Source organism: Pogona vitticeps, chromosome 6 (genome assembly GCF_051106095.1).
Source record: "Pogona vitticeps strain Pit_001003342236 chromosome 6, PviZW2.1, whole genome shotgun sequence".
NCBI classification, from domain to species: domain Eukaryota; kingdom Metazoa; phylum Chordata; class Lepidosauria; order Squamata; family Agamidae; genus Pogona; species Pogona vitticeps.
Window position 1 is genome coordinate 119,226,544 of NC_135788.1, and position 25,080 is coordinate 119,251,623.

The 25,080-nt window shown below is 48.9% G+C and overlaps 1 protein-coding gene across 2 annotated transcripts; it reads left to right on the forward strand.

Moving 5' to 3' along the window:
* The first annotated feature begins 84 nt into the window (after positions 1-84).
* KIF4A (kinesin family member 4A) lies at positions 85-23,527 on the forward strand. 2 transcript variants are annotated; one of them, XM_072977107.2, is made up of 31 exons: positions 85-312; positions 2,191-2,330; positions 2,494-2,608; positions 3,130-3,320; positions 3,704-3,796; positions 5,379-5,545; positions 5,871-5,965; positions 6,238-6,357; positions 6,501-6,676; positions 6,890-6,951; positions 7,989-8,121; positions 8,626-8,684; positions 9,309-9,414; positions 9,640-9,696; positions 10,011-10,196; positions 10,785-10,888; positions 11,024-11,168; positions 12,024-12,134; positions 13,013-13,096; positions 14,128-14,241; positions 14,557-14,712; positions 15,419-15,504; positions 16,238-16,367; positions 16,687-16,857; positions 16,950-17,057; positions 17,949-18,026; positions 18,120-18,221; positions 18,767-18,919; positions 21,094-21,213; positions 22,886-23,011; positions 23,210-23,527. In XM_072977107.2, the coding sequence occupies exons 2-31, from the start codon at positions 2,208-2,210 to the stop codon at positions 23,399-23,401; spliced, it is 3,663 nt and encodes a 1,220-aa protein (XP_072833208.2). In that variant the 5' UTR covers positions 85-312; positions 2,191-2,207; the 3' UTR covers positions 23,402-23,527. The 2 variants fall into 2 exon arrangements, with proteins under 2 accessions (XP_072833208.2, XP_072833209.2); XM_072977108.2 differs by having other exon boundaries at positions 2,195-2,330.
* Positions 23,528-25,080: the final 1,553 nt, after the last annotated feature.

Here is a 25,080-nt window from a genome sequence, read left to right on the forward strand (position 1 = left end):
GGAAAAAGGAGGAGCTCGCTTCGCTCAAGGTGGGCGTGCCCGTTTCTATAGGTCTGTGTTCCCGGGAGGGGGGAAAGGGAAAGAAAGAAGGGGGGGCGAGTGTCATGGCGTCACTTCCGGCGTCGCCCGGCCCCGCCCCTTTGCTCGCGACGCCCGGATTGGCGGGCTCGGTTTGAATGTTGGAAGTTGAGGGAAAAGAAAGGAGCGGCGTCGGCGCGAGAGCGAGAGGGAGGCAGGCGGGTGTCCGGGCAACGGTCGGGCCGGGGCTGAGGAGGAAGAGGAGGGAGAAGAAGAAGAGGAAGGCCGCCCTCGGTGAGTCCAGGCTCCGTCTCTTTCTTTGCCTTTCCCTTTTGGGCGGGGAGGCGGTTCGGGTTCGGGTTCGGCGCCCTCCTCCTCCGCCCCTTCCTGGCTTCTCTTTCTGCCCCCTCCCCACCCCCACCCCCACCCCCGCGCCGCCCTTTAAAGTTACTTTTCTCCCTCCTTTTCCTATTGTGTGTGTATGTACACACACACATAGGCATATCTCTGAATTGCCATGTAAGTATAACTGTGTATGTACTGTGCATACACAAACACACATACTGTACATAGGCATGCATATGTATATGCACACACACATACCTCTATAGTTACAGTTGTCATAGTTGTTGATATCATTACTTATGTTCTTTTATAATTTTTAATAATTTTTTAATAATTCTCTTTCTCCCCCCCCCCGCGCTGCCCTTTAAAGTTACTTTTCTTCCTCCATTCCATATGTGTGTGTGTGTGTAGGCATATCTCAGAACTGCCATGCAGTTATAACTGTGTCTTTATGTACTGTGTGTGTACACACACACACACCTATATAGTTATAGTTGTCACAATTATTGATATCGCTAGTTAGGTTCTTTTATAATTTTGTGTTGTTATTAAGCAAGTGCCAATGTACTCTATAGGAGCATGATCTTGTAAAAAATGTTTTTAATCTTGAAAAGAGAGAGTGAGTGTGTTAAAAGATTATACTGGTATAGATTATATTGGTACTGTATTTGCTTAATAGCAGCCACGAAACAGTGTAAATGATTTATATAACTTGTTTAGTTATAGGACTGGCTCGTTGTAACTCTATAAGTGGTTAATGAATTTTAGAAATCTTGATATGCGCGCGCACACACACACACACAAAAGTTTTGAAGAGAGCCACATAACTTTACTAGAAGTGCATCAAGAGATAAATGACCCGTTATATAGTTGTATACCTCTTGACTCATCTCTTGAGTTATACGGCCCTCTTCAAAACTCAGGGGTGGGCCAGGATTTCCAAAATTTGATGTTGAAAAGAAACAAAGATAGTGATAGTAATGAAGGAACTACTTTTGTTGTTATACTTTTTACTATCATTATTTTGTTGGTGTTATTAAGCAAATGACAATAAGCATTGTTGCTACTAGTGATAATAATTATAACCATGGTCCATGTTTTAATATTAATACCTTAACGTGCTGTGTTTTTTAAATACATTTTTGGGTTGTTTTCCACTACCTTAGATCCCATCACTGGGAGAAAGGTAGGATAGAAGTAAAATGGACAAATAATGATTATTATTCTTGCATATTGTTCTTAGTTATTATTTGTTGATCTCTAGGCATAATACTTTTGTGTTTATTGTTACATCCAAAAATTCATTGTTTCCCCTTTTTTCATACCATTCTTCCTTTATTTATCCTTGTAACAGCTGTGAGATAGACTTAAATTAAGAGATGGTCTGGTAGGCTTTATACTTAGGGATACGGACTTGGCCTTTTCTCACCCACAAAACTTCAGGGGAGAGTGAACCGGTCCAAAACTGTTGTCTCTTATGACAATATTTGAATAAGGTAATGTTTTCAATATTGTAGCATTTAATGATGTAAGTTGCCTGGGTCCTTTTTTAGGAGCAACACAGGGCAAAAATATTTTAAATAAATAAACAGATTTCACAGCATGCCATGTCATAGTCATTAGAGACTTTCATATATTTTCATTCCCTTAATTGGCTCAGGCTTACCCTCCTGTCATCAAGCTCCTCCGTACTTATTTACCAGGCACTTCCATGAACTCTGAAAGCCCTTCTCTTCCAGCTGGTCGTCTGGGGTTTAGACGGTGGCTTGTCACAAAATGCCTCTGGCGGTGTCTTTCTCGATCGTCTGACTTTCTGATTTCTTTTAGGAAGATAATGCTCTAAAATGTCTAAAGAAGAGGACAAGGTGATCCCCGTGCGGGTGGCGCTGAGGTGCCGCCCGCTGCTGGCGAAGGAACGGGCCGAGGGTTGCCACATGTGTTTGTCTTTCGTCCCCGGAGAACAGCAGGTGAGGGAAGAGGGGGCCTTCTCCGAGGAGCTCTGCGCCCTTTTAAACTTGCTCTCGAGGAGTGAACCCCATTGTGGCGTTGTGTCAGGCAAAGATGGCTCCAAACGGGGACTGCTTTTGGTTCTGAGGAGAGAGAACAAACTCGCCTTCACTTTCCCCGCAGGTCGTTCTAGGCAAGGACAAGCCTTTCACCTACGATTACGTTTTCGACCCGTCTGCGGAGCAGGAAGAGGTGTTCAACACCTGCATTGTTCCCCTCATCAAGGGCATTTTTAAAGGTGAGAATCTGTGGCTCTCATGGGATGTTTTTTGGGGGGGCATTTCTATTAAGAGAGGAGGCATCCTGGTGGAAAGGGGCCACCTCACTTGACTTGTGCCATAAAAAGTCTCTTTTATATAGATAAGTGGGGGTTTGGTGAGCCCACTGGCTTTAGCAACGGAACTTAATTCATGGAACTTACAGAACAGTTGATGATCAAAACCCATAGGCTAGTAAGCCACCTCTCGTGTGACTTTCTAAGCTGAGCAATTGGATTTCAGCCAGTCTTTCTTTCCTACACGTGGTAGTTGCAGTTTAGAAGATCATTACTTAAGCAAGACTTCAGCCGGGGCCCTTGTGGCTTGGGTGAAATGCAGGCTGATGAAAATTTGGGCCCGCCATTCCTTCAGAGGAATAGACGAGGGGTGCCCAACTTGCTTCCCCTTTTCTCATGTGAATGGGTGGCATCTTGCTTGTTCGGGGGCTGCTGCCTCATGGATGTGACACTTAAACTTGCTTTTTATGGACTTTCTGACACAGGGTACAATGCCACCGTCTTGGCCTACGGTCAGACGGGCTCTGGGAAGACGTACTCCATGGGAGGGGCCTATACAGCCGAGCAGGAGAACGATCCCAGCGTCGGAGTCATCCCCCGGGTGATAAAAGTGCTCTTCCAAGAAATGAAAGAGAAGACTGGCTGGCAGTTTTCCTTGAAAATCTCCTATTTAGAGGTAGAAACCCTTTGTGTTTTTAGTAACTATTGTTGTTAGTTGTGTTCATCTGCTGTCATTCCTGCTGGGATTGTGTTCTCCTCCCCCCTTTATCTTCACAACAGTCCTGTAAAGTTTCGCTCCTTCAGCTTGAGCTACAAGCCTAAACTCACACTGGTTGTTCAGTGGGAACCTGCCTAATATTGTTCTAAGTCACCTTCGGTGCTTTTCAAGAGGAAAGGCAGGGTAAAAGTTTTTTCAATAAATAAGGTTCCAGCCTTTGTTTGGGGCTGGGTGTTCAGTTTGCTATTCAGCTCTACCTTCCATCCTCATATTTGTTTTGTGCTACCGCCTTCTACGACCTTTGGATTTTGCCACCTAAGGTTCTCTTCTCATATATTCAGATCTACAACGAGGACATTCTAGACCTCTTGTCGCCGGCCAAGGACAGGACCTCTCAAATCAGCATCCGCGAGGACCCCAAGGAAGGCATAAAGGTGGGCGTCCCTGTGCCTGTTTGTTCTTTCAAGGGAAAAGAGAGGGAGATGTCGGAGGTTAAGCCGATAGGTTGACTGGGTCCTGTGGTCATGTTGCAGGAATTTGCAAATTGGTTACCTCTGGCAGGCAAAAAGCCAGACCAGCCTAAAGGAGGGGAGAGAAAAACAAGGCATGATACACCCACTAAAAGCAAAACAGTTTACAGTGGTGCCCTGCATAGTGAGGTTAATCCGTTCCAGATTAACCTTTGCTATGGGGAAACATCGTTATACGGAACGGAAAAGCCCATTAAACTTTGTTTAATGCGTTCCAAATGGGCACAAAACTCACTGTTCTGCGATGTTTCCCCCATCCGGCCGCCATTTTCGCGCCCTCGATAAGCGAGGGCAGGGCGCAAAAATGCTGCGCGTGGCCATTTCGGGTGTCCGGCGGCCATTTTGTAACCGCCGAACAGCTGATTGAAAAAATCGCTAAGCGAAAATCAGTAAGCGAAACGCTTACCGATAGTCGCTAAGCAATTTTCGCCCATTTGAACCGTCAGTATGCCTTCGCATTAGCGATCCAAAAAAAGGATCACTGTGCGAATTCGTTGTTATACGGTGCGCTCGTTGAGCAAGGCACCACTGTACTCTGAGCTGCTGGATAGGCCTCTGGCTGCAGATTTATTATCATCATTTATTCTGCACAGAATGGAGAGACACAAAATCAGGGCCTCTCAGAACATTATAAATAAAATAAATAAATAAATAAACATTTATTCTAGACCAGTTTTATACATAAAACTGCACTTATATTCATCATTACTGTTATCACGTCTAACAATTTCACATGGTTACAGTTGTTTTGTTGTGAGTACAGTGGTGCCTCGCAAGATTAATTTAGTTCATTCCGCGGTTAATGTCTTGTGAAAAATTCATCTTGCGAAATGCGTTTTCCCATAGGAATGCATTGAAATCTAATTAATGAGTTTCTATGGGCAAAAAAGTGAGAACAAAGTCAAATTTAGTTTACAAAGGGTTTATTAAGTGCTCTTCAAAGCCATACATATTGTGCAGAGGATTTGAAAATTTCAATCAAAAAACTTTAACTTTTTCAACATCATAGAAAAAGTTTTTAAAATCAGCAAACATGAGGCAGAAACAAAATAGGAAACATTCATCTTGCGAAGCACGGCCATAGGAACATTTGTCTTGTGAGTGATCAACCCCATTGCCAAAACCATTTGTCTTGCGAGTTTTTTGTCGTGTGAGGCACCACTGTATAGGTGTTAGTTTGTTACGCATTGCATTCCTATTCCCCAGGTACCATCATTACTTCTCAGTCTACAATACCTTTTACTCTTCTCTCAGCCGAGAGTGGAGATCGGCGTATTCTTGCTTGCTTGTCTCCATCTTCTGCATGGCTCAGACAGGGAGAGCCGCCGTCCTTTGGCCAGGCTGGACCCCAGCCGTGATGGAAGGGTTGTTCTAGGGTGTTGTTGTGTAGTCGTGTCCGACCCTTCGTGACCCCATGGACCAGAGCACGCCAGGCCCTCCTGTCTTCAGGTGATAACCCTCCCCACCGTCTCTTCTCTCGATTCAGATTGTGGGGCTCACGGAACACGTGGTGACTAGTGCCCGGGAGACCGTCCTCTGCCTGGAGCAAGGGAACAACTCCCGGACGGTGGCTGCCACAGCTATGAACACCCAGTCGTCCCGTTCTCATGCCATCTTCACCATGTCCATTGAGCAGAAAAGCAAGGATGACGCGTAAGCAAAGGATGTTCAGAACCCTGATCTTTTACTAAGCCTTGGGACTATGGCCTGAGGCAAGGGAGCTTCGGGCTTGCCGAGTGAACATGCCGTTTAAAACTGAACCACTTGAGGAGCGTTGGGGGAAAGCAAGAAGACCTTAATCCCGTTTTAAGGCACATAAGACAGGCAGTCCATGACTGTCTCTCTCAGGTCATCTCTTTGCAGATTTAAACTGTTGCTCCCCTGAATATCCATTGTCATCATCAACACCACCCATGGAATAGCTGTTGTTCCTCATTCCCATTCCCCCATCTTGCGACTTGAATTTTTCTGGTTACAGGAACACCAGTTTTCATTGCAAACTGCATCTGGTCGACCTGGCTGGTTCTGAGAGGCAGAAGAAGACCAAAGCGGAAGGCGATCGGTTACGGGAAGGTGCGTGGAATAAGCTCTCAATTGGGGACTGTAAAGAAACAAGCCAGGGGGAAGAAACCCTTCCTTACCTGAGCTGGAGATCAAGGACGCTCAGCAAACGGCTCAGACTGACCTGAATTCAAGATTGCTGTTTTAGGGGTTCTTTTGTTGAAGCGCTTTCGTGATCTTTCAGTTTCACTGCTTTCATGCTTCATTTGGGGTTTCTGGATCCTGTGCGGGAGCCTGGACATGTTTGGCCTGAATTGCCTCACCCGTCTCTTTTCCGTGTTCAGGGATCAACATTAACAAAGGGCTCCTCTGTCTGGGGAACGTCATCAGCGCTCTTGGGGATGAAACCAAGAAAGGCGGCTTTGTCCCTTACAGGGACTCCAAGCTGACCCGGCTTTTGCAAGGTAAGAGCGGGAGGCGAGGCCCCTTGAGCGCCGCCTTGTGCCTTGGAGAAACTGCCCTTTCCTCTACAAGAGCGACTGTTGGGTGTGTGTTGGGCCCTCGGTTCACTTCAGCTGCTGCTCTTCCTCCTCTTTCAACTCCCAAGATTCCTTAGGAGGCAACAGCCACACGCTGATGATTGCCTGTGTGAGCCCAGCGGATTCCAACCTGGAGGAGACTCTGAATACCCTCCGCTACGCTGACAGGGCCAGAAAGATCAAGAACAAGCCCATCGTGAACATGGACCCCCAGGCTGCAGAAATCAACCGCTTAAGGCTGCAGGTGCTTCCTGTTCTTCTCTGGGCACCCCCAAGATTTGGGGTGGGAGGGTGCAGGAATGCCACTGGGACCTCTGTGGGTGTGAGAATATTTCCCACTTTTGATTCCTGCCCTCCTTATTTCCTGAAATAGGGCACGGGATGGCAAGCGCGAAGTTCTTAGACTTGTAGAAATGGCGGGGCATAAAGCTAAAAACCATCCCATTCTCTCTGCCAGGTTCAAGAATTGCAGGTTTTACTGCTTCAGGCGCATGGAGGAACTCTTCCTGTTTCTATTAGGTAAGCGTCCCAATCCATAGCAAACCCCCCCCCCCACTGAATGGGACTGGAAGGGTGCTTTGGTTTCCCTTGAGGCTCCCCCTGTAAGGTTGATGCTGATGTTAACTTCGCATTAGTGCTGTTTCTGGAGTTTTAAAAAAAATAGGAAAGAACGCTTCGCCTTCCACTGTCTTTCCATAAATGCAATTGCGCCAATAGCTACGTGGGGGCCAGGTTGCCAACACGAGTCTGTCCAAGGCTGCAGCAAACTGGAGGTTCAAATGGCGAAAGCTTGGTTTCCTGTTCAGTTTTAATATTGAGAGAAAGTTCTTGGAAATTTAAATTCTAAATAGGGTAGCGTTTAGGGTTAATTATTATCTGAATGCCCCTAAATGTTGACTGTTGACACGGGCTTTGTATCTCCTGCTTAAAGTTGCAAATTTAGTTACAGTAGGACTATGGTATCCGAGGGGGATCGATTCCAAGCGCACCTCCCGCCCCCCGGCAGATGCTGAAAAACACGGAAATATGGAATGTTGTTTATTTTATGGCCAGACCATTGCACACACAACCCACGGGAGTAGAGTGGAATGCCCTGCTTTTGTGAGAACAGCTAGCACATTCTGTTTCCAATGATCTCATAGGTATCTGCAGATAAAGCTTGAAAACCCTTTTGGTTAATAAATGCAGTGTGGGCCTTAAAAATACAGGTTTTCCTCCATTGTTTCTCCCTGCCACCCTTTGGCTGAAATTCTCTAGCCCAGTTTTGCAAACGGTGTAACTTTTAGACTCAAATTGGTCATAAATTAAGAAATATTCATAGGCCTCATCTGTTGCATGCCGAGTCGTGTGATTTGGCAGGGAACAGACGATGTCTCTGGATCTCTCTTAGTCCATGGCAATCTGAGTGTTAAAAGCGACTCTGTTTCTCTTGACTTGTGCCACAGGATTCCAGCTACTGCTGTTTCACCAATCCTGTCTTCCTTCTTTGTTCTAGAATAGTATATCCTATTGGTTGGTTGGAAGGCCGTTACTAACAAATACTTCCTCATCTTTAGCGGTGAACCCTCAGAAAATCTGCAGTCTCTGATGGAGAAAAACCACTCCCTCGCGGAGGAGAACGCGAAACTTAGCCGGGGCTTGAGTGAAGCAGCCGGCCAGGTCGCCCAGATGCTGGAAAAGATCATTATGGTAAGGATGGAAGAATGAAAACTTCCTGTTATAGACCGACCCAAGTCTGCGTTCTCGCCCCAGAGAGGGGGCTCAGAAATGTAAGGAAACAGGACTCTGGATTGGATTTTGTTTGCTTTGGTAGTTCAAGAGTAAAAATTTTAGGAGGTGCATTTTTAAACGTGTGTCATCTGGTCAATTCCAACTTCTGATAACCCCTTTCCAGAGTCTTCTGGGTATATAGGGCTCCGAAGCTGTTTTGTCGGTTCCTCCTTTGGGAGGGGGGGGTTGCGCGCACCCTGGAAGGGTGCAGCTGATTCAAAGATACACAGGTTGGCATTTAGCAGAGCATATGTAATAAGACTTCTCTGCAGCCTCCGGGGTCTAGCTCCACCACGCCCCCGAGTATCTTCCGGACAGGCGGTCCTGAAGAGCGCATTCGCAATGGCTTGCTGAGCGCTGCTAGGGCAACACCAGCTGGAAGGACACCGTCCTTCATATGATCCGCTTCCCCTTTTGCTCTAGAACGAACAACAAAACGAAAAGGTAAACACGAAGCTGGAGGAGCTCCGTCAACATGCCGCGTACGTGCCTGCTCTTCGCGCTTTCACGGTTTGAAACTGGGTGGTTCACGGGATGGACGACCTCCTCACCGAACAGGGCTGGGGATCTGTGGCGCCTTTGGGAGGCGGGGCGGCGCTCTCTCTTTCCACACACACACACCCTTTGGACCTCACTGTCCCTCCCTTGGTTTAAAAAACCCCAAGGGTCCAAATAAGATTGCAGGGGTTGCCTGTGGGCGTGGAATCGCATTAAACTGGAGAATTGGCCCTGGAAGTTTCTGGGGGGTTTCATTCTCCATTTGGACGTTATGGGAAAAGAATCCGCAAGGCAGGGGCTTGGCTGGGAGGGCGGGTTGAGCAGGCGGGCTTGGACCACATACTCTCCATGCTGGTCAGAGGTTGTTCGGTGCCCTTGTAAGCTGGCAGCAAAGCTTGAGAGAGGACAGTCTGAACTGAACATAGGGATGTTTTCTCCTGTGGATGGGAGGAAACGGTAAGCATCTGCACCCACCCCTCTTTGGCTTCCAGTCTGTTGATCAACTGAATGTCTGGGGGAACAGCATGAGGCCTTTTCTGTCAAGCTCCGGCTTGGCACGGAGCCGACACGGACTTGCAACTCCCCTCCCTTTCTCCACCGAATTTCAGGTTGAAACTTGACCTGCAAAGGCTGCAGGAGACTCTAGAGGACCAAGACCTGAAAGAGCAGGTGGCACTCTTTGGCCAGTTGCAGCAGCTGATTGCCCAGTTGCTGGTAAGTGTCTGTCTTGCCGGGGGAGGGAAAGGGTTTCTGTGGCCCGCAGAATCCTTGGTTTTGGGAGAGCCTGGAGCCCTAAGCGTTCCAAGCCCCGTGCCCAGTTGTGGATTCTGGCGATGCCAAAATTGGAGAAGGTCCCGTCGTTTTGTTTTGGATCTGGGGGCAAGCCACTGTTTGCAGGCCCCGTACACAGCCATGAGCTCAACGGTGTTTTCTCTGCAGAACGAAAACCCCACTGGCGTCGTTGACATGGACACATCGGACCACGAGGCGAGTGTAGTAAGTAAAGAGCCTCTCGGCTGGCAGCTGGATCTTGAGAGGTCCGGATTCACATCTTATGTACTTCCTTGTTGGCTTCTGCACTCTCTAAATAACACGTTGTCTTTGGACTCGAGCACCTTTCCCTCCCTGTTTGCGACAAAGGAATAACGATACACCTCACAGGGTTGTCAGAGGGCAAGGGTGCCTTCCCTCATAAAGGGATTATACAGATCACGGTCGTGCAGGGGGGCGGACAAGGTTGCCAGTGTATCCCTTTTCCGTTTGGTCCCTGGATGCTTGATGGCATTCCCGTCTCGCTCCTCTCTTCCCAGGTTTCCGAAGGTGACCTGGATGCCCAGCGTGCCTCCGAAGAATATGCTACTCAGCACGCCCTCCACCAGGCTCAGATGTCGAAAGAGCTGCTGGAGCTCAACAAGGCGCTTGCTCTGAAGGAGGCCCTGGCTCGGAAAATGTCTGAGAGCGACAGCCAGCTGGAGCCCATACAGGGCCAGTACCAGGTAAGGGCTGCCGAGCAGAGGGGAAAGGTCGTTACGACAGGCGACAGTGGCAGAATCTTTGCTGGCGGTGGGAGGCAGGGCTCCCCTTGGCCAGGTTGGAAAAGGATCCTTGGGGTAGAGATAGTATTTTTGGCTCAGGCCGCAGAGTTTTTAGCAGTAACCTTTGCAACCCAAATCCAGATGGGTAAGGTAAAGGTTCCCCTTGACATTAAGTCCAGTCGTGTCTGACTCTAGGGCACGGTGCCCATCCCCGTCTCCAAGCTGTAGAGCCAGCGTTTGTCCATAGATAGTTTCCGTGGTCACATGGCCAGCGCGACAAGACACGGAACCCCGTGACCTTCCCACCGAGGTGGTACCTATTTATCTACTCGTATTTACATGCTTTTGAACGGCTAGGTTGCCAGGAGCTGGGTCAAGTGACGGGAGCTCCCTCCGTCGCGCGGATTTGATCTTACAACGGCTGGTCTTCCCACCTTGCAGCACAGAGGCTTCTGCGGTTTAACCCGCAGCACCACCACGTTCCTATGACAGGAAAGGTTGCTGAGAAATGTCTCTCTTTCTCTCAATCTCTCTCTCTTTCCTATCAAGACTAATATCAAGGGTCTAGAAGAGGAAGTTGCCAAGCTGCAGAAGGAGAAGGAGGATCTGGTCCTTGCGCTGCATATGACGAAGAAGGATGTCAGTCAAGCCAAGTAAGCAGCCCCTCTCTGGGCAGAAAGGAGGGGAAGGGGTGGAGTGGCCCAGGAAGGATGAGCAGATGCCTTTGGGGTGCTGCGACACCTCCTCAGCAGCTCCTCGGAGTCACGGGGGCCCCGTCGTCCTTTCAGGCTGAGCGAGCGCCGGAGGAAGCGGCTTCAGGAGCTGGAAGGGGAAATGTCGGATCTGAAGAAGAAGCTGAAAGAGCAGTCCAAGCTCCTGAAGATGAAAGAATCCACCGAGCAGACCGTCTGCAAGCTGAACCAAGAGATCCGGGTACAGAAAGGCGAAAGGCCCGATGAGAAAGATGGCGAGGAGGGGGGGGAAGTCGGCTTGGGTTTCAATTCCTGCCCTGAGCAAGGGGGTTGGACGCGATGGCCTTCGAGGGGCCCTAACCCTTCCAGCTCTCCACGGCTCTACGCAATGAGCAAAGGTTTTCTGAGTTGTCCGGGCAGAGGTTTATGTTTTGTGCGAACTGTAGTTGTGGGGGTTTTTTTTGCATTTCATGGAGGGGCAGTTAGAAGAATGTGGATCATAAAAATTAGAATGGGGGGAATTCTGCCTGCCAGAATGCTTCTAAGCCACTAAAAAGAAAGCTTAAAACTGGCTCATTTTGCTATGGGAGCTTGAGAAACTTAAATTGAGAAATCTGAGGGCTGTTGTTTTGAGCATAATCACTTATCAAAGGTGTAGTAAATTGTATTCGCGAAGGCTTTCACGGCTGGGATCTAATGGTTGTTGTGGGTTTTTCAGGCTCTTTGGCCGTGTTCTGAAGGCTGTTCCAGAGCACAGAGTGCTGTCCTCTGCAAATGCCGGCCACAGAGACTGGCGAAACGTCAGGAAGAACAGCCTTCAGAACAAAGAGCCAAAGAGCCTGAAAAACCCACAACAACCGTGCAGTAAATTATCTAGAAGAATTCAGGTGGCTATAAGATGCCATTCTTCCTCGCCAACACTGAAATTCTCAAAAATACAGAGGATTCCCTGTTTTATCAGCACGGTTGTATTCCAGAACCCTTCCTGTTTTTTATGGGGTCAGCAGGTCTCCTAAGGGCCTGAGCATCTCAGTGTCTATCCAGACTCTGCACCTTCATGTCCCCACTCCCAAGCCTCTATTTGTCTTTCACTCAGGCCATGAAGACCCAGCGTGTTCAGCTGATCCGTCAGATGAAAGAGGACGCTGAGAAATTTAGGCAGTGGAAGCAGCAGAAGGACAAGGAAGTCATCCAGTTGAAAGAGCGGGTGAGTGTAGCTGCTGAACGGCATCTTCGTTGTCCCTTGAGGGGCCTCCGGCGTTGGAGCGCTCACCACCTCTCCCTGAGGTCATGGGTTCTGTTGTCGTACTACTCTAACAGTTAGGAAATTTTCCCCTGATCTTCAGCCGAAATCTGGCTTCCTGTCACTTGAGCCCATGGTTGTGTGTCCCACACTCTTGAGATGATCGAGAACAGATCCTGCCCCTCCTCTGTATGGCAGCCTTTCAAGTGTTTGAAAAGTGCTATCAGATCTCCGCTCCATCTTTTCTCAAGGCTTAAACATGCCCAGTTCGTTCTGTCTTTCCTCTAGGAAAGCTTGGTTTCCAGCCCCCCCGATCATCCTCGTTGCCCTCCTCTGGACTTGTGCCAATTGGCTGGCATCCTTATTAGATGCTTTTCACAAAAATGTTGCCTCTGAAGAAGGGATTTACACTAGAAGTGCATATGGTGATGTTCTAATAAAACTGTTAAGGAATGTAGGAGACATGGGTTTCTCTTTCTTTGCTCTGTGCTTTGAAGTGCTTGCCATTTCTTTCCCCCTCTCCCTAAGAATTCTGATACAGTTGACAATGAACGGGAAATAAAAGGGTTTATTTTCACCTGAATATGCTCAGTGTTCTGTACTTTCACTTGGAACTGACTACTGTGGGATTCTGATTTCCAAGGACGAGATGGGTTTCCTGCAATCGTAATGATTTGCATGTAATGCCTCCGCTTATAAAAGTACATTTAAAGACTTTGTTGGCTCGAGGGCAGCCGCCATAGCAGTTCGTAGCATTCGCCGGCCACACATGTCCATTGTGCTTGTACAGTACCAAGCTGAATAAGGCAGGGTGTTGAAAAGAGCGGTCCCTTCATTTTCAGGATCGCAAGAGGCAGTATGAACTGATTAAACTGGAGCAAGACTTCCAGAAGCAAGCCAGCGTCCTCCGGCGGAAAGCAGAAGAGGTGAGGACTCGGCCTCAGCCTTCCTTCGGTTTTATTTTTCCTCCCAAAGTCGAACTGTCCCCAGAGATTTCAGTGTCTCGAAATACTTTGTGAACACAGATCCCCATGTTATGGTTTGCCTGTTTTATAGGCCACCTTTCTCCCAGTAAGTGGACCTACGGTGGCTCACAGTATGAAAAGAATAATATATTTACAATATATATACAATAAAAAGATAAAACAATTAAAATAATGTAGATACTCTAAAAATTGCCATCAGGACCCACAGTTGATATTATTTCAATTAAAAGCCTTCTGGAACAGGAAGGTTTTGACCTGGCACCAAAAGGTCGTCAGCGCCAGACGAATCTCCCTCAGGAGGGCATTCCATAGTCTGGGGGCAGCTGCCAAAAAGGCCCTTTGTCTACAAGCCATCCCTCTTACCTCCTTGAGGGACGGCTCTTTCAAAAGGGCCCCCTGGCTAGATCTTAACTGCCGAGTAGGCTCATATGGAAGGAGTCGGTCCTTGAGGTATCCAGGGCCCAAACCATTTAGGGCTTTATATGTATATATGTTGTCTTTAGTATACTAGCATGGAAGGGATGGCCACTATGGAACTGGCCTCCTCAACCACACTAGACGCTGTTCCAAGACCTCTATTCAGAGCACGTGACCCTCGTCTCTTGAGACCAAGGAGGCCTACATCTGCAGTATCCCAGCGTAGACTCTTGATTTTTAAAGCACAAGTTCTGGGAGTGCAAAATTCCAAGCCAAGTGAAATCCCCCAGTATTCTGTGGAAGAGAAAAAGAGGAGGCACCTCTCTCAGGGCATTTTATTGAAATTCCAAATTTTATCCCACCTTTTCCTCGAAGGATCAGAGGGTGGTGGATTTTTTTCTCTCTCCTTCCATCTGTGAGTCCTCCTTGGCATCCCTTTTGGGGACAGGACAGACTTGAGAGTCACCTTTTGAGCGTCAAGACGGACAGAAGGCTGCAAAGCCAAAGAACTGAGGTCTGACATCAACATTCTGGCTTCTGCGCCACTTTTTCAGGCGGCGGCGGCTAACAAACGCTTGAAGGTTGCGCTCTTGAAACAGCAAGAAGCTGTTGAGAAGCGGAAAGAAAATGCAAACCGTGGAATCGAAGGAATTGCTTCCCGTGTGAAGGTGAGGTGGTGCGGCCCTCTTGCTCCTCCGTAAGCCTCTAGATCTGTGATGGTGGAGCTGGCTTGGGTGGGGAGGAGGGAAGCAGAAGCAGAGAGGCGAGAGGCAGCCGAGCTGGTGTATGGATGAGACCTTTCTGGAGGTAGATTACGTGGGTTTGGAAAGTCTAGCAGTAGGCATCTCCAGAGATACTGGAGAGAACTCATTATATTTTCATTATGTTCAAAACAAAAAAATTTTGTGTGTTTCTGGAGGAGCAACGCTTTCATGGGCCCTGCTTGTAGACTCTCCGTTGAAAGCGATCCTTTTCTTGTCCAGAACTGGCTTGCTAATGAAATCGAGGTCCTCATTAGTATAGAAGAGGCTCGGCGCCACCTCAATGACCTCCTTGAGGACCGGAAGACCTTGGCCCAAGAGATCACATCCCTGAAAGAGAAGCAGGAGGCTGGGGAGAATCTTCCTGCAAAGTATAAGGTGAGCCATGGAGGGCCTGATGACAGAATGTCCTTCAACGAAGTGGAGGGGGTTGGGGGGGCCCTCGTGTTTGTAACCCAGAGCCAGACGTTCCTTGCTTGGAGGGGGGGCTTCCTGGGGTGGGTGACTCCCCCCCCCCCCAACTTCTGGCTGGTAGGGCTTTCAAATACAGTGGACTCTCGACGTGCGTACTTTTCAAGGTACAGACTTCTGGTAAGGTTAATTTTTAAAAAATTATTTTACATTTTTTGTGTTGGGGGGATTTCTTGGGCCAGTTACGGATTAAATGGTTTTCAGTGCATTCCTATAGGAAATGCATTTTCGACTTACGGGCACTGTTCCAATATAGATCAGTTCCATAGGTCGAGGGTCTACTGTATCACCTGTTTTTTTTTAAGTTGTTTATTCCCGTCTCCAAAGGGAAAGTCAACAGCTCCTCCCTCTGGAAGTTTTTTCAGTGATTCTCAACCTTTGGCCCTCCGGAGTCTTAAACCAGCTTCGGCTCCCAGAAACCCTGCACCTTGGCTTTACTGGCTGGAGGGAGGAGGAGGAGGAGGGGCCTAGAAGCGAACGAGAAACATCTGGAAGAGCCAAAGTGGAGATAAACTGGTTTAGGATATCGCTCAACTGAGTCAGCCTCGTCTCCCTGAAAAGATTCTTTCCTTTGTTCACCTTTCCACCCCCACCCCCCTTTCATTCTCCTTAGAGGCGCACGTTCTCGCACAACATGATGGAAATGAGCCATTCCATCAGCAAGCAAATCGAGAGCCTGGAAACAGAAATGGAGCTGAGGTATGGGGCCGTTTTGACCTTCAGACCCCTTCCCGCTTGTGGGCTTCACGGCAACTGGTGTAGAAAGGATGCCTGCCTCCGATGTGAGCGCGCAGGAGAGCTATTCTGGCCACTCACGGTTGACAGCAGTCTGCTCCCAGAGTTTGTCTCATCTCCTTTCAAAGCTGTCCCCTTGGGGGCAGAATTCAAATTGCTGGTTTTAACCTATTCAGCTCTAAACGTCCGGGGTCTAAGCTGTCTCAAGGACTGCCTCTCCCTTTATGAGCCTGTCCGGGTATTAAGATCATCAGGAGAGACCTTTCCCTCGGTCCCACCACCTTCAGAGGTGTTTCTGATGGACACACAGGAGAGCGCTTTCTCTGTGGCTGCTCCCAGAGGCTCTGGAACTCCCTGCCACTGGAGGCTAGCCCGGCCCCATCTTTGCTCTCCTTCCGCAAGCAGATAAAAGATCTTTCTCTTCAGTCAAGCTTTCCCTGAGTGACTGGCTTGCCTGAGTGGGGATTTTTTGAATGGATTGCTCTTCCTTGCTGCTTTGAATGTGTTTTTGCCATTGCTTCTGCCTGTCATTTGTTTTAGTGTGGTATTTAGCTGCCCCCCTTTCAGCATCTGTATACTTAACCATTTGTAGCTTTTAAACATTGTCTTTTCATGGTGCAAGGAGAAAGGCAGGGGTAAAAGTACTTTAAATAAATCAACAACCCTGTGCCTTGACATTTCTTGGCTTCTTCCAAAGGAGCGCCCAGATTGCTGACCTGCAGCAGAAGCTGTTGGACGCCGACACTGGAGACCGCACGAAGCAGCGCTGGGAGAGCATCGCCACCATTCCAGAAGCCAAATGTGCCATCAAGTACCTGATAGAGGAAGTAAGGCTGAGTGGCAGCAGAAAGGAAGGGGTGGGAAGCTGATGAGAAAAAGGGGGTCAGGGGACTTCTGCTTTCAAAATACAGTCCGGAGGGGGTCAGTGGAAGAGGAAGGGAGCTTTAAGGTGGACTGCTTGGCAAGCTGGCATCGCTGGGCTTAAGCCACTGAGCTGTGTCTGTTTTCTTGCTAGTTTACGATGCTTCTTGATGGCCAAGGCAGTATCCCTACTTTGTTTGGTCCTCCACCTGCTGGACAAAAGTCCATTTGACTAAAGACCTCGTTCTTCTCAAGATTGCCTTTTATTTTTCTGTTTCTTCAAAGCTTGTCTCCTCCAAAGTCGAGGATGCAAAACTGGAGAACCGCCTTCGTCAGAGCAAAGCCACGTGCGCCGACATGCATAAGATGCTGCTCGAAGAGCGGAAACTGGCAGCCGAGGTGGAGGCGGAACACGAGAGCCGCCTGGTCCAGATGGAGCAGGAGCATCAAGAGAAGGTAGGACGGGCTGTCAAGAATTTTTTTTAAAACAGCTTGACTCTCTCTCTTTCTCTAGCAATACTGTCTTCCCTTGTCTGTGCCTTTGATAGGTCCTGTACCTGCTCAGTCAAATCAAACATAAAGAAGAAGCAGAGAAGAGGCTGGAGACCCCCATTTCAGAGCAGGAGCAGCAGCTTCTGGAGCGCCTCCGGTTCCAGGTAAGAGCAGCCGGGAGAGCCTCCACCTCTGGATGTGGCTGCCTTTCAGGGTCAGGAGGGGAACCTCTTGGTCATTGGGTTTTCCTGGGAGAAGACTGCTTGCAGGGGGCGGAGAGGCCGAAGGAAGCCCGTGGCGCCTTAGGCTTGAGTCCCTATTTATTTAGATGAGAGGGAGTACGCCTTGTGAGTCAGTTGCTGCCTTCCACCGTCGCATCACCGTCTCTTCCATGTTCAGCAGAGCAGGGTTGCGTTGCGCTCCTCAGAAACTGGAGCAGGGAAGGATGACATGGTGGAGGGGGGAGGCGTCGCGGTTGCCTCCCTCTCAAAGCTGCTTGGGTCTAGGGCAGTGATGGCAAACCTATGGCACGCGTGCCACATATAGCACGCAAAGCCCTTTCTTCTGGCACACAAGTGAGCGGCCCACCTACCCTCCCTTGTGGAAATAAACCTTTTGAAGTGGCTGCAGCTGGGATTCCCCCTTTCTCTTCCTGTTCTGGGTCCTTTAACTTCCTGTCCGTCCCCATGATTTCCCCTTTAACTTCCTGTCCGTCCCCATGATTCCCCCTGAAACTGCCACTTCCAGTTCTAGTCTTCCGGGCGGCACGGCAGCCACTGGTTTCTTCCCCACCATTTTGGGCACTCAAGCTGAAAAAGGTTTGCCTCTGCTGGTCTAGGCCATCAACCGGCAACTTTGAGCCATGGATCTCCTCTCTCTGTACCAATGTTGAAAGGCCCCAGCTGGGGGAAATAGACAACGGCCCCAGGTTCTTCGTGGGTCATTTAAAATCTTGAGAAGGAGATGCTGCAGAAATCGGAGGTGCCTCGGGAAGCCCGCCCCTGGGTGTTCTCCGTCTCGGTCTTCTTAAAGCTCCGCTCCTCCTCTCTGAACAGGATGAAGAGCTGGCAAAAATGAAGGAGGTCTTTGAGAAGAACCAGGAGCTCTCCGAAGAGCTTGAAGCTGCCAGACAGGTAGGTCTGAAGATGGCCGCCAGGTAGGCAGGAGGCTGCCTTGGCTCCTCTCCGCGTCGGTAGCTCATCGCCCATCATTTTCCTTCCTGGCAGAAACTGAAGATTCTCCAAGCGGCCAGCTGCCAGAAGATCCGCACCGCTCCCCCATCGTTTACCAACACCCCGGAGTCCCCCTTCGATTATATTCCGCCCAAGGTGCGTATTACGTCCGGGGGTGGCAGATGGGAGGCGGTGGCAAAGCACCTTCCCTTATTAGCTCGCCTCCTTATGGGGAGAAAGCTAACATGGGGTGCCTTTTAGCAAAATAGAACAAACATGTCATCACTAGGAGCTTTGCTGCTTTGCAAGATGGTGCAGGTCTTCCAGATGTGTTTAATCATAACCATTAGCCCCAGGTGGCAGCCGGGAAGGGGTGATGAGAGATGCAGTTCAGGAATATCTGGAAAGCCCCAGCCTCATAACCCCTTGGTTTAAAATACGATCACACCCATTTCTGGTTGCAAAATGCTGGCCCAAACCAGACAGCCATTCTACCGCTTATGAGTTTGGCTTGGTTCTGGGCGATGTGAGTTAAATGTCTTGCCTTTGTTGGTGTTAACATTTCTGGCCTTGAATAAGTTTCAAACATCTCTCTTCCAAAGTTCCCCATCTGGCTTTAGGCTTAGCTAGTAACCCCAAAAGACAACAGCCAAGATGCACGCATATTTCTGTATTTATCTATTGGCTTGGGTTCTTTTCAGCCAAAGCCTCGTAGGCACACGACGGCAAAGCTGTCAACGGATATGGCTATGGAAGATCTGTCGTCCGAAACCGATACCTCGGGAGGGGAAGCGGAGGATGCCGAGTGGGTGCCGGCCAAGCTTGCCAGAGGAATCAAGAAGAACATTTTGGGGGTACGGTTGTGTAGATGTGAAAAGAGGGGCCCGGGTTTTGTAAGCCTCCAGCCTCTGACCCCGTGACAACATGCGGTTGGAAGGCATAATTCAAGAGGCCGCGAGGACGGCTTTGGCACAGGCCAGGCCAGAAGGTGCATCTGCATCCGCATTTTCAGAAGGAAGGGATAGATATCACAACCGATTGCCAGTCCTCACCTCTGCTGCCGCCACCCTGGCGGTTGGTATTTATTATTTATTTATTTGATTTATACAGTATGCTATACCGCCCATCTGGCAGCCAAGACCACTCTGGGTGGTTTTAACAAAACACAGCAGAGCAACAACATAGCAAGTAGCAACATTAATACATAAGGGTGAAAATCATAAAGCGAAGTGAGGATAAAATTATAACACAATAAATACAATTAAAAATTGGTATTAGGAGTAGAGTTAAAAGTTGGTATAAGGACTAGAGCTTGAACCCTTGGGGACTGGCTTTCAGAATCTCCTGCCAGAGAGCCATGAGATCTGGGACCAGTAGATTCTGAGAGCTGTTCTAAAAACTCATGATTTCAACACGAGTCTCAAAGGTAGGCTCCCTCGGGCCATGGACTCTCCACTGAGCTGCCAATCTCCCCAATGAGTTCTGTCTCGCCTTCTTCAGAACCCTCCATATTTTTATCACTGCAGTTTGGGTGCTGGGTTCCCAGGCTGAAGTACAGTGGTGCCCCGCATGACAACGATAATCCATTGCGTTAAAATCGCTGTACAGCGAAATCGTCATCATGCGGGGGGAAAAACATTGGAATCGTTTAATGTGTTCCAATGGGGAAATACAGTGGTGCCTCGCACAACGATGAATTCGCTCTACGAGGCAAAACGGTGCCCGTAGAGGCGGGAAATCGCAGAACGAAGGGCGGTAAGCTGCTCGCTTACCGACCTTCGCTTTGCGACCCGCCGATCAGCTGTTCCGCGGCGGGTCCAAAATGGCCCCCGGAACAGCCGAAAGGGCCCGGGGTGCAGCGTTTTCGCGCCCTTGGTAAGCAAGGGGAGCGCGCGAAAACGCTGCCGGAAGCCCCGAAATGGCTGCGCGCAACCATTTCGGGGCTTCCGGCAGCGTTTTCGCGCGCTCCCCTTGCTTACCAAGGGCGCGAAAACGCTGCACCCCGGGCCCTTTCGGCTGTTCCGGCGGCCATTTTGGACCCGCCGGACAGCTGATGGCAGCCATTTTGGCGCCCTCGTTGTGCGAGGGGAGGGTGTGAAAATGGCTGCCGGCCCCTGGGAAACATTGCACTACGGTAAGTATTCTATGGCATTGGAACGCATTAAACGCTGTTTAATGCGTTCCAATGCCTTTTTCTGTTCTGTAGTGCGATGTTTCCCACAGCGAAGGTTAATCCGGAACGGATTAACCTCGCTGTGCGGGGCACCACTGTACCTAATCATCCAGCGAAGATCACCCATAGAGAACCACCGATCAGCTGTTTAAAATCGCTGTCTTCTGAAGCTTCTGTCCAGAAAACAGCCATTTTGCGAAGGGAGGGAAGCCATTTTGCGGAGCTGGAAAAAACATCATTTTGCGAACAGTTTGCGAAGCAAGGACCTAATCAACGTAAAATGAATTCCCCCCATAGGAACCATTGTTTTGCGATCGCAATAGCGATTGCAAAAAAGTCATTGTCAAGCAATTTAGTCATTTACCAGGGTAAGCATCTAGTGAGGCACCACTGTACCAGCTTTTCCTCTTCATACTGGAGGCTCTTCTGGCTTGTTACAATTAAATTGAGCAACAATAATTCAGCAGATACTGAACGAGGAACCTTAGTTAACTGGCAGGCAGATTCTGTTTGTCTCCCCGGAGGGGACAGGAAGGTTCTGTGTGGCTTTGACCGCCGGGAGGGACCTGCGGCCGATGGCCTTCCTCCTTCTTTGAGATGGGGAGCCTCTGGAAGGCACCGTCTTCCTACTGCAACTGCTTCCACCACCACTGCTTCTTTAGAGTTCATGGTCTGCCCTTCCTGGGCTTTCCAGCCGACCCCTTTCTCCTCCGACATCGCCTCACTATCTTAGAAATGGCCGGCTGAGTCGCCAAAGCAGGCAAGAGGGCCCAGGCCTGGTAATGATCCGTGACCCTGGCGCCAGAGCATTGCTATGCTCCTGTGTTTATGGGTGCTTCTCTCCTCTCTTCACAGTGCACCTGCAAAGGCCGCTGTGGCAACAGGCAGTGCGGCTGCCGGAAGCAGAAGCTGGCCTGCTCGGAGGACTGTCGCTGTGAGGCCGAGAAGTGCCGGAACCGGGACAACGGCGTTTTGGTGAGTGGTTGCCGGCAAGTCCCTCTTTTCTCGGTAGGGCAGGGGCTGGGTGTGTGCAGCTTGGACGCTCCTGTCTGACCCTGCCGCCAATTTCCACCAAGGAAATTCTGCCCTCATGGCGGAGGTTGCAGACAGAGGAAAGACAATGGTTGTTGTAGGTTTTTCGGGTTGTTTGGCCGTGTTCAAGAGGTTTTTCTTCTTCCTAATGTTTTGCCAGTCTCTGTGGCCGGCATCTTCAGAGGACAGGAGTCAGAACTCTGTCTGTGCTCTGGTGCAGGACAGTTGAGTATTTATAGCTGATAATCATAATCACCCAGTCTCCTGAAAAGGACAAAAAGCTGATCCCACACCTACAAATACTCCACTATCCTATACCAGAACACAGAGAGAGTTCTAACTCCTGTCCTCTGAAGATGCCGGCCACAGAGACTGTCGAAATGTTAGGAAGAAAAACCCTCTAGGACACAGCTAAACAGCCCAAAAAAAACAACAACAAACATCGGATCCCAGCTGTGAAAGCCTTCCAGAATACAGAGAAAAGACAGTTGCTAGCAGCCCTTAGCTGGTGGGAGGCCCTGATCCTGCGGCGCAGAGGAACATGGTTGTTGAAACAGAACCGAAAGGAATGGCGGCTGGTGGCCCCCGCTCCCCTGTTGAGGTTGCAATATTTCTTTAAATAAATAAATAAATGCATCACTGGTTAAGTTGTAGTTGTAGAAAGGCTATCCCTGTTAGTCTGTGCAAGCATAATAGCTAAAAGCAAAATATAAATAAGTTTTTTTAAAGGCAAAAATCTGGTGGCATCTTAAAGACTAACTTTTATATATATATATATATATATTTATGTCAGCTTTTGTGGACAATTCCCTTCCCCAGTTTTCTGTCTGATGAAGTGGACATGGCCATGAAAGTTCACATTAAAGAATATACAAGTCTTTAAGGCGCCACCCTGTTTTTGTCTTTTTTAAAAAATTTCTATTTCAATAATTTTATTTCATTTTTTTAAAACCTATAATCACTTTTTACGCCACAGTTCTTTGGGGTTTGCCTTCTTCCTCGACCTGTGATCTGAATTCTGTACTACGTGGTCACAGCTTTAAAGGGCCACATTCTTATCAGCTTCGTTCTTTCCAGCTCTCTGTTTGTGCAAGAGTTCCGATTATTCCCAAAGCCTTAAATGAGGGGTGGGCCACTTGTGACTGTCCAGATGTTGCTCAGGAGGGGCTGCACATCCCCCTCATCCAGCCCCTGATCAGGGGTGAGAAAAGCAGGGAGTTGAGGTCCAACCTCTGGAAGGATGTCCTTTGCCCTCCCACCTGGTGCAGGTGAACTCTTTCTGGGCTGAACTGGGCCATGAACCTTTCAGGTCGCTCTCTCGTTTAAAATTCCAATTAGTAGAGGGGGCAGATACATGGTGTGTCTATGCTTGCAAAGCCCCACTTGTGACAAGTCAGCCCAAGAAGAGTTTCTTCCATACTTGCGAGGCTGTGGCAAGAGCCTCGGGGAAAGGCTTTGGCCTCCGTGGGACAGCCACGGAGAGCGTGGAACGGTGCATTTAGCAGGCCCTCCAGTCCTGAGCCGTGTTTAGCTTTGCCCATTCACGAAGGGAGCACGAGCCGGGCTGGGGCCAGCACAGGGCCAGGCTGACGTGTGTCCTGCTTTGTGGTCTCAGGAGGGGACCCTCATGGACGAGACCGTGGGAGATCCCAAGGACAGCGCCTTCAATCTTGAAGACCCCACTCTGGCGACCGGAGGGGACACTTTCTTTGAGCCGCCGGCTGTGGCGCCTACCAGGAAGGTAATGCGGGTCGCAAAAGGGGAGGTGGAATCGAGTAGGAAGTGCGATCCTGTGAGGATCTGTTGCTGAGATCCATGTGCAAGCGAGTGAGAGGTACAACTTCTGCTCATCCTTTGAGCTGGATTGGGGGTATGGATGGTGGGAAAAAGCAGTGCTGTGTAACGGACCTTTCCTTCCTCCATTCCCACCCAACTTCAGGTCCTGGAGGAAACGGTGGACCAAGAGAACGTGGCTCCCCAAAATAATGGCGCCACCTCCTTCTTCAACTCAGAGTCGGGCGAGAACCCACTGCCGGCCATCAAGAAAAGGAGGAAGCGGGTTCTCAGCAGTACCAGCGGGTTCTTCTCTGGCTGCACCCCGATCAAAGAGGACTTTGTGGAGGGATACTGAGCTGGACCAAGAGAGGAACGTAGCGCTCGGAACAGAGCTAGTCCTGTAGGCCACCAAGGTCAAACCTTGGGTCAGTTTTATAGTGTATAGATTTTGTTGTTGTTGAATAAATGAATTTGAAGCATATCAAGGCCCTTGTTTGCGCTCACTTAATGATTCTCCTTGAGCAGAACATGCCCTCCTCACACCATCTGTTTTCTTCAAAGGGGGTTGAGCTTGAAGGGTGAGGGACGCAGCTTTTAGAGGGAGCGCTGTGGCTGGAACCTCTGAGAAAATTTAGTAACAGCTAGCCCCTCTAAAAATCCAGATTATGAGCCAAGGGGCTAGCCACTTATTTTTTAAAAAGAACTTTTTGTCAGGCCCTGAAGCTTGAAACCTCCCATAATTTGTACAGACTGAGTTACAAACTTCCCACAATTTGTAGACATCTGGGCGTGTCTGCTAGTAGTTGGGCAGGTTTGCTTAATGCATAGAGACATTTTGAGGGTGGAAACAGATATGGTACAGCATCCCAAGCAGCACTGTACGAGATGTGACATGTACGTAAGAGGAAAGAGGCTGAGGAAAAGGATAACAGCTTGCTTAAAAGAATAGCAGCCCCACTGATGTTGGGAAGGAAGGAGCCTGGAATGCTAGCCCAGCGTGCAAACCCAGTGATAAAAGCCACAGTTTTGTCAATGAATTGAATGACTCTTCTGCATCAGGTTGGGGCCTCCGTTGCAAAGCTTCACCCTCGTTCTTATCTTTGCATCTCTACTGAGTGCAAAGATGCAGTACAATAGTTTGTAATTTTGGCACATCTTCCCTTCCCACTTCCTCCAACACGTTGACATCTGTGCAGTGCCATTATTTGAAGTGTGTTGAACAAGCGTTGCTTCTGTCCCGGCAGCCTCGTGCTGAAGAGGCTCCCTAGCCATTATCGGTTACAGGCACCACCTACATCTTGGGGGGGTCCTGCAGTCCCTTTATATAGAATGCTCCCTAGACATTAGGCGGAGGATTCTGCCACCCCTGGCAGAGAGTCATCTTTTTCTCCCAGCAAATACAAAACCTGGGGCAAACTTCAAACTTAATTTGAGACTTAAGGTGCCGCAGAAGCCCTTCCTTGTGTTTTTTAAATATTTTATTTCTCCCCAAGCTTGTAATGTGTTACGAGTCATTAACTCCAAATGCATTTTTGGTCCTCGAGCAGCAATCCCCGAGGTTGGGTCTCCAGATGTTTCTGCACTACACCTCCCAGAAATCCTAGCCAACACTGCTCATGAGGAAGGCTTCTGGGAATGTTAGTCCAAGAACACTGGGGTGCTCTGTACAATAGGGAAATAATATTTTAATTGCAGTACATTCTCCATAAAGAGCTGGTGTTAAAGGTGGTTATATTTAACTTGATTGGCTCATTCTTTGGACCATCATTCTCTGACATGTTTATATTTCCTGTCCTTAAAATTATTCTCATCTCACTTTGCTCTCTAAAACGTAGTTTCTGTCTCCTGTGCCTATTCGTTATTTCTCTGTTCTTACACAAAACTCATGGAGCGCTCTTACTCCTGTTGTTTCACTACCAGTTCTTTATGTCATTTTCATGTGAAAAGCTTACTTTCATATGCACTGGATTGTAAAACATCATACTCCTAATGAAAATAAATGTTTTGCTATATGTTTCCGTTCTAAATTCATTA